This window comes from Pteropus medius, unplaced genomic scaffold (assembly GCF_902729225.1).
Source record: "Pteropus medius unplaced genomic scaffold, Ma_sr-lr_union100, whole genome shotgun sequence".
Lineage (NCBI taxonomy): Eukaryota > Metazoa > Chordata > Mammalia > Chiroptera > Pteropodidae > Pteropus > Pteropus medius.
In genome coordinates this window covers 1-7,830 of record NW_024354952.1, presented here as the reverse complement: position 1 = coordinate 7,830, position 7,830 = coordinate 1, and the positions used below count along the sequence as shown (strand labels likewise).

The following is a 7,830-nucleotide window of genomic DNA, read 5'->3' as shown; positions in this document are numbered from 1 at the left end:
TGCTTATGGACTGACCGATGCTGTACATTGGCCTGGTGGACGGAGGGGACATATGTGTGGTTTCTTACCTCCTGGTCCTTGTCAAGCAAGGGAGGGACAGTAGCCTTCCACTGGAGTACGGAGAGGCCGGGCAGGGTCAGTCCTTGCTCTGCCAGTTCAGCCATCAGAGGGAATCTCTTGCTATCACAGAGATGGGGAGAGGTGTCTGTGTGTCATGTCTTCCAAGTCCAGTTGTCTCTTACATTTTCCTTCACAGATGCTCCCTCCATTTGCTATAACTTCACCATTTCTACTTATGAGTACACGTGGTGTGAATTTGGAGTCCAGGTCAATGGAAAGGCATTTCTTCAGTATGCCTGTAGTCAGAAAGCAAAGTGCAATTGTTACATTCTGTCGACGACGAGTCAAGCCACAGAGACCTGTAACGGAGAGGAAGAAAGTCCGAAAATGCTGACGGAAGAATTGAAAAAGATACTGCTTGACATGACAGGTGAGTATTCTCCAACCAGCAGTAAGTTTGAACGGCCCAGGGAAGAAGTAGAAAGGGTGTTGCAGGGATGGGGAGCTTGAGTTTATGAAAATATTGGAAGTTGGTCCCAGCCAAGAGTCCCAGCAGCTAGGGGAAAACAGAGGACAGAGAAAGATCAGGTAAAAAGGAGGGTACAGAGGGCTGGCTCCCAGCTGGGGACAAAGCATCTGTAAAGACCCAGGGCTGACCTCTTTCCTGTGTGTGTTGGGGGGCAGATCTTCACACCCTGAAGGGCGAGATGACATGTCAGCAGGAAGCCAATGGACATGCCTATGGATCCTGGTACTTCTACATCAATGGAAGTAAAGCTCTCCATTCTGACTCAAAGAACGGAAACCGGACAGTGTTGAGTCCTGAAGGTGCGCTGTTAAACAACGCATTGAACAATGACAAAGATGTGATTGGTTTCCTTCTTAAGAACCCAACTGAAATGTGTAAGAGGTGGTATGAGAAAATGAGGAATCATCAGGATGAAGAGTTGAATACAACAGGTAACTGAGCAGTAGGTCTTGAAATGAAACTGACCTACCCCACAGTGCTTGTGTGTGTGTGTGTGTGTGTGCGCGTGTGCGTGTGCGTGTGTGTGTGGTCATTGATCCATCCGCAGTGAGTTCTCCTTGGGAGAATAATGGACACAGGCGTGTCCTACCATCCTTCCTTTTCCTCCTTACTTCTTACATCCCGTCCCCACTGCACAGGCCTTCAGACCATTCACCGTGGATTTCTTGCTGACTCCAACAGGAGGGCCGCATTCTGCTTCCAGAAGTGTTTTTTTGTGACGTTCCTTCTTCTTAGCATCACTTTTCTTTTTCTTGGTCTCACTTGGTCTACTTCTGGAGGTTCTTCGAACCACTCCCAACGTCAGCTCCTGAGAGGACTTCTCTACCTGCCTCGTCACGTGTCACCTCCTCTTCCGTCATGGCAGCAGCGATTGGTTACACTGGGACCCTTGCTTCCCCCATTAGCTGTGGGAGCCCCTGGAGGACAGGACATATCCCTTCTCTTTCTGTCTACCTCAGGACCTGTCCCAGCAGCGGCCATTTGCAGACGAGGCACCATCTGCATCGTAGGCTTAGCTGGGCAGCGGGAGCGGGGAGGCATCTCCTTAGGTTGGGGGCATGGATAATGGCGGTCACTCTTGTGTTTCCATCGCAGACCCACCAACCACGGCCTCAGCCACAGCCCATTCCAAGGCCACGACCGTCACATCCACCATTTGGACTCTCCTTGTGGTCCCCACCTGCTTGATTATGTTTGGAATCACAGGCTGAGTCCTTTGCAGTAACAGGTACTGAGACAGAATTTAGGGGGAAGTGGAGAGGTAATGGCCTGGAGTGAGAACAGGGAAAGATGAATTTTCTGCCCAACACCTAAACCCCTGCTGAACCTTCTCGACATGGAAATGAGACCACGCCAAAGATACGTCACATCCTGTGACAGCATAACGTGGACAAGCTCAGCCCTGAGTTCTGATATCTCCTCACTGTCAATGCCAATAGGAAGGGGGAGGGGCCCACAGCAAGGCTCACGGCCTTTAGCCATTTCAGTCCTGACTCAGATTCTGTGTCTGGAGAGTCTGTTTGGGCCCAGTGTGTGTGGTGTGGGGACAGCAGGCACACACGGTATGGGGGTATTCACATTCAGGGGAGAGCTGCATGGTGGCTCCGTGTGATGTGTTCAGGGGAAGCGGACTCATCCAGGGGACTAAGAGGAGAGAGGCCTGGGTCTAATCCCAGGATGGGGGGTGGAAGGCCTTGCAGACCCAACTCAAAAGCCTGGAGTTTAGGGCCGTGTTCCCAGAGAAAGCAGCATCATGGACGGGATGCAAGATAGAAGGCAAACAGTAGGGACCGTGCACAACGAGTTAGAAGGAGGCCAGTTCTCATTGAACACTTGGTATTCCTGGCTGAGCACAGGTACAAATCACCTGACAGCCAGCTTCGAGATAGAGCCACTGAGAGGCTCTGCCTTGAGCAGAGGTGAGTAGGGAGACAGGTTGAGCTGAGCTGCCTTGATGCTCACAGCTGAGCTGGACCAGGAATGGATGGGGCAGGGTGGGACCGGCATATTGACAGCTACGTGTGCTGCCAGCTAAGTGGCCGGGTGAGAAGAATCACCCCAGGCTAGAGGTGTCAGGATGCAGCCCCCTTACCTATCAGAGCTCCCACCTTGTCCTTTAGGCCCTCCCATCACAGGAAGAATCAACACCCGAGTGAAGGGAGTAGATTGATTCACTACTCACTGTAGCCTGAGCCCAAAAAGTCTGTAGCAGGGCCTGGGGCTGACTCTTTAGGTGCCTAAGCGGGGAGGAGAGGGGTACAGGCTGCTGGTCCCAAGGCAGAGGTGGCAGGTGCAGGGAAATACGTGACCTTCATGTCGGCAGGGCACAAGGTGGGGAGTGACTGCGTACAGTAGCCCCAGGGGAACTGACCCAGGATTTCCTCAGCCACTGGGACCAACACTTGTTCTTTCCTGCAGGCTGGCAACGCACTCAGGAAGCCCAGTACAGGGTATCTGTCTCAGCGACTGTGAATTTTGATTGGCGGCCTTGGATAACTGCTATTCATTTTTAGACTCCGTGAGATCACGATGATAGAGTACATGTAACATCACATGTTTTTCATTGCATCTGTCCCCAACCTTTCAGTCACCCTGGATGGGTGCCCCTATGAGACTCTAATGCCTGATGATCTGAGATGGAGCTGAGGCAGTGATGCCAGCCCTGGGGAGCGGCTGCAGATACAGAAGAAACTTTGTTCCCTAGCCCACCACTCACCTCCTGCTGTGCAGCCTCGTTTCTCTCAGGCCATAGAGTGATACCATGTACCCAGTCCTGGGGTGGATTGGGGGGATATGGGTCCCCCTGACCTAGAGGATACGAGCTGAAGGAAGGTTCTTCGCAGGTATGAGGACTCACTTTACAGCACAAGAAATCGCGGGAAACCATCCCCGACTCCACGGCTGCAACCCCATCTCCACTCAGTTTAACACAATGATGGCTCAGGTGCTCTCCAATAAAGTAACCCTTGATACATATTTGTCTTGGCCCTAATGAGGGCAGCGGGTATTGTGGGCAGAAATGAGAGGTGGGTTGGGGACCGGTGGGCCCTGGCTGCTGGGAGGTCTTAGCCTGGTGTGAGCATTGGGGAGTCCCTGAGTCCCACCGTGCCCCATCCACTGCACTTTCTCCCCACTAAATGAGCAACACAGACTAAGACCTCCTACTCCACACGTTCTCCTAGGGAAGATGATGAGGTCAAGTGACAATAAGACCGCACTGTCCTAAGGCTGTGGGGCAGTGGAGGAGGCCCGTAGCAGGGTAGAGCGCCTGTCTCTACTGGAGCCCAGGGCTGTGGGATGGCAGCGAACTCTGAATCGACGGATGCGGAGGAGATTGAAGGTTCTGGACTGATTCGCTGGAGTGTCTATACAGGAGAGCCTTGTGCCAGGTGGTTTGAAAGAGAAGAGACACACAGAGGGTGGGGACACAGGCTTGGGTGCAGCCACGTGCTGGTGTGTCCAGGTGACCCATGTGTAGGAAGAGACTCCTATGTACAGGGCGGGGTGACAGGAGCCCGGGTTTAATCTCTGGGAGGAGGACACCAGGAAGGGCCTGGTAGGTTCAACCCTCCAGGCTGGGTTCACCCTCCAGGCAAACGACTAGGAGAACAGGGCGAAGGCAGGAAGCTGGCATTAGAGACCCGCAAGATGGCCAGGGGGGAGGGGATGAGCCTCTGTTGACACCTGGGCGTCCCTGGCTCACCTCAGCGCTTACTCCTGGTCCTCATCTCACAGCAGACCCAGGAGCTGGTATAATTGGCTCCCGACGTGATTTTTTTTTACTAGTTTCAAATGTACAGTCCATTGGTGAGACATTCATGTAGTTTATGACGCAATCCCCCCGATTACTCTATTTTCCCTCTGGCTCTGCACATAGCCATTACCTTCCTGCTGTCTGAATTCCCCAGGCTCTGCTCCTCATCCCTGAGACCCCCTGACTACTACTTTGTACTTCTTTAACCCTTCACCACTTTCTCCCAGCGCCCCCAACGCCCTCCCCTGTGGCCATCACCGGATTGCTCTCCACCTGATTTTAATGAATGTAAGTCCCAGATGACACTTCCAGAGACAAGAACCGATGTCTGGATGAAGTTCTGACTGACGTGCCTGTGCTTTTCACGCATCCATCGCCGCACGTGTAACACAGAATGAGAAGAGCTTAGAAGGGAAACCGCAAGTAGCCCTGAGCTTGCCCAGGCTGCGGACTCACCACAGGTCCCCTAATTGTGCTGCCTTCCCGGAAGTCAGGGCCAGGGCCTCCGCTGATGAGAGACACGGGCCATGCACTGCAGTCCGTGGCTCGTTCCCTGTCAGCTGCGCTGTCTTTGAAAGTGCAGAAATATAAGCAAAGACGAGGACCCACCGACCAAGAATCAGGTGCGTTTCTCACACTCCAGGGGTGTCCGTTTTCCCTTGATGACCAGGATCCTCCCTGAGGAGCTCCACGTTAGTTACATGGCGGCTGGATGCTGCATGAATGATTGCATGGATGAGCCAAATGTGGGCATGAAAAGGCCAAAGAGGATAAAACCACCATTTGTTGAACCGGAAGCCTGAAGTGCCAGGTGACCCTTATAAGAGGCCTCTAAGGGGTCCTGTAGGTGCTTTGCAATATAAATGCCGACCTCAAAACCCCCAATTTATTCCAAAGAGCAATGCCTTTGCTTAACAAAAGGCCTTGAGCACCACTGGGATAGAAACTACTAGAAAACACGTTGAGGATGACAGGCTGTCTTCGGCCCCTTTCCTTAAGACAGAAGTGCTCTCGGGAAGGAAAATCTTGAGTCTTTTAAGAAAAGCAAGAATAAATGTGAAACCGGAATGGAGACGGATCAAGACCGGTGCCAAGAGGATGGAGAGAAGGAGGAGAACTGAGGGGTTATCCGCAGAAGGGCGGGCACCTGTCCCCACGGAGCAGGTGGGCGGGCCGTGGGCGGGGCAACACGATGCGTCCCCAGCTGGGCGCCGCTCGCATTCATTTCCTCCTCGGAGCTTAGATTGCGATTGTGCACCGCAGTCGGGTCCCTCCGGGCTGATATCGCGATGGCGCGGGCTGCGGGCCAGAAGTTCATCTCTGGCCTCCGCTTCCTGCGTCTGCTACTGGAGTGTGCCTGGGCCGCGGGCGGCAGTGAGTACGGGACGCGCACAGCCGGGGCCGGGGAGAAAGAGAGCGGGGTCGGCAAAGACCGGGCACCCGGCGGGAAGCCCCCGGGGTTCGGGAACCTTCCCGCGGAGTGGCACCGCCCCCTCCTCCTCAATGCTTCTTCCGGTTTTCTGCCTCCGAGGCGGCTGGTGTCGCCTTCCAGGCTTGAAGAGGGAGGGAAAGAGAAGGCTTGGGTGAAAAAGTTATGCCGGGCGTGGAGGAGGCGGGAGGCGGGGGACGTTTCCGTCTAGAAGTTCTGAGGCCATACTCTGGCGCCGCACCTCCCCACCGGCCCTGGCCCACAGGCCTCTTCTCGGGAAGTGCGAGCCTTGGGCATCCGGGACGTCGTCAATACAGGGGTGTCCCCGCGGAGTCGCGACCCACAGACCTGAGACCCAATCTCTGCTCACACTGAACTCGCCGCTAAAACCGTCATCACCGCCCCGCCCCCCCACCTTTCACATGGGAGATTTATTCCCTGCTTTCAGGGGGACAAAGGTATATCAGAGAGTACTTCTTCCACTGCTGTTTCTACAATAACTTCAATTGGAAATAATATACCAAAGTAACATGCTTTAGGGTGTCCTAACTTGAACCCCATCATCACCGTGCATTCTTCATAAGTTTGATGAACACAGAGTCCTGCGGACCTTCCCATGGAGCTCAGTCGGTGGACATTTTCTGTGTGTTCTGACTTTCGTATTTTGTGGAGTCTTTTCATCCCTCCCTGTGTGTCTGCCTTGGAAGTGACTGATTTTTCTCTCCCAGGCGATGTAGCCATTTCCTTTTCTGATTCCCAAATCCCATTCTAGTAGTAGGTGAGCACCGTCTCCCAGGGCTGTGCTAAATCCCGAGACACATACTGTCGACAGTCCCTTCTCAAGTGTTGGGCTGTCTGTCACCCCACGCCCACCGTCACCCAGCTTTCTCGGAAGCAGCCAGTACACTCTCTACCAGCTCCCTGCAGGGCTCTGGACATTGTTTGACACTCCCCGGCACCTAGACCGCTTCTTCCCTCAGCCAGCCTGGTACATCCCTGCATTGGTAATGCACTGTCCGATGTCGTATATTGGCCTGGTGGACGGAGGGGACATATGTGTGGTTTCTTACCAGGCAGAGGCCTTCTGGTCCACCTCAAGCAAGGGAGGGACACTAGCCTTCCACTGGAGTATGGAGGGGCCGGGCAGGGTGAGTCCTCTCTCTGCCAGCTCAGCCATCAGAGGGAATCTCTTGCTATCACAGAGATGGGGAGAGGTGCCTGTGTGTCATGTCTTCCAACTCCGATTATCACTTGCATTTTTCCTTTACAGATGCTCCCTCTGTTTGCTATAACTTCACCATTACTACTTATGTGTACATGCAGTTTGAATTTGGAGGCCAGGTCAATGGAAGCTCATTACAGCATTATACCTGTTGTCATAAAGCCGAATGCGATTGTCACTTTCTGTCGACAACTAGGAATGTCACAGAGACCTGTAGTGTAGAGAAAGAGCTGAAAAATCTGATGGACAAATTCAAAATGATACTGCATGAAATGAAACCAAAAAATTCTAGAACCAACAGTAACTTTGAACGGCCCCGGGCAGAAGTAGAAAGGGTGTTGTAGGGATTGGGAGCTTGAATTTATGAAAATATTCGAAATTGGTCTCAGTGAAGAGTCTCAGCAGCTAGGGGAAAAGTCAGAGGACAGAGAAAGATTAGGTAAAAAGGAGGGTACAGTGGGCTGGCTCCCAGCTAGGGACAAAGCATCTGTAAAGATCCAGGGCTGACCTCTTTCCTGTGTGTGTTGGGGGGCAGATCTTCACATCCTGAAGGGCGAGATGACATGTCAGCGGGAAGCCAATGGAAATGCCTATGGATCCTGGGACTTCTACGTCAATGGAAGTAAAGCTCTCCATTTTGACTCAAAGAACGGAAACGGGACAGTGTTGAGTCCTTAAGGCGAGCAGTTAAACACATTGATCAATGAGAAAGAGGTGTATGAGTTCCTGAAGACAAACTCAGCTGAAATGTGTGAGAGTTGGCCTAAGAATATGAGCTATCACCAGGATAATGCGTTGAACACAACAGGTAACTGAGCAGTAGGTCTCTTGAAATG

General features: G+C 52.9%; 2 protein-coding genes across 3 annotated transcripts; both read left to right on the top strand.

Moving 5' to 3' along the window:
- The first annotated feature begins 270 nt into the window (after positions 1–270).
- Positions 271–3,565, top strand: LOC120598051 (UL16-binding protein 1-like). Its single transcript, XM_039856792.1, has 4 exons — positions 271–490; positions 745–1,020; positions 1,685–1,817; positions 3,008–3,565. Exons 1-3 carry the CDS (start codon positions 448–450, stop codon positions 1,798–1,800), a joined length of 435 nt encoding a protein of 144 aa, XP_039712726.1. The 5' UTR covers positions 271–447; the 3' UTR covers positions 1,801–1,817; positions 3,008–3,565.
- A 1,966-nt stretch (positions 3,566–5,531) lies between these two features.
- Positions 5,532–7,819, top strand: LOC120598050 (UL16-binding protein 1-like). Of its 2 annotated transcripts, XM_039856790.1 has the most exons (3): positions 5,532–5,717; positions 7,043–7,294; positions 7,530–7,819. In XM_039856790.1, exons 1-3 carry the CDS (start codon positions 5,633–5,635, stop codon positions 7,670–7,672), a joined length of 480 nt encoding a protein of 159 aa, XP_039712724.1. In that variant the 5' UTR covers positions 5,532–5,632; the 3' UTR covers positions 7,673–7,819. The 2 variants fall into 2 exon arrangements, with proteins under 2 accessions (XP_039712724.1, XP_039712725.1); XM_039856791.1 differs by lacking the exon at positions 7,043–7,294.
- Positions 7,820–7,830: the final 11 nt, after the last annotated feature.

Coding starts and splice junctions, on each gene's coding strand:
- LOC120598050 (XM_039856790.1), top strand. CDS start 5,633: ATGGCGCGGGCTGCGGGCCAGAAGTTCATCTCTGGCCTCCGCTTCCTG. Junction 5,718..7,042: donor TGCCTGGGCCGCGGGCGGCA/GTGAGTACGGGA, acceptor TTTCCTTTACAG/ATGCTCCCTCTGTTTGCTAT. Junction 7,295..7,529: donor AAAAAATTCTAGAACCAACA/GTAACTTTGAAC, acceptor GTTGGGGGGCAG/ATCTTCACATCCTGAAGGGC.
- LOC120598051 (XM_039856792.1), top strand. CDS start 448: ATGCTGACGGAAGAATTGAAAAAGATACTGCTTGACATGACAG. Junction 491..744: donor GATACTGCTTGACATGACAG/GTGAGTATTCTC, acceptor GTTGGGGGGCAG/ATCTTCACACCCTGAAGGGC. Junction 1,021..1,684: donor TGAAGAGTTGAATACAACAG/GTAACTGAGCAG, acceptor TTTCCATCGCAG/ACCCACCAACCACGGCCTCA.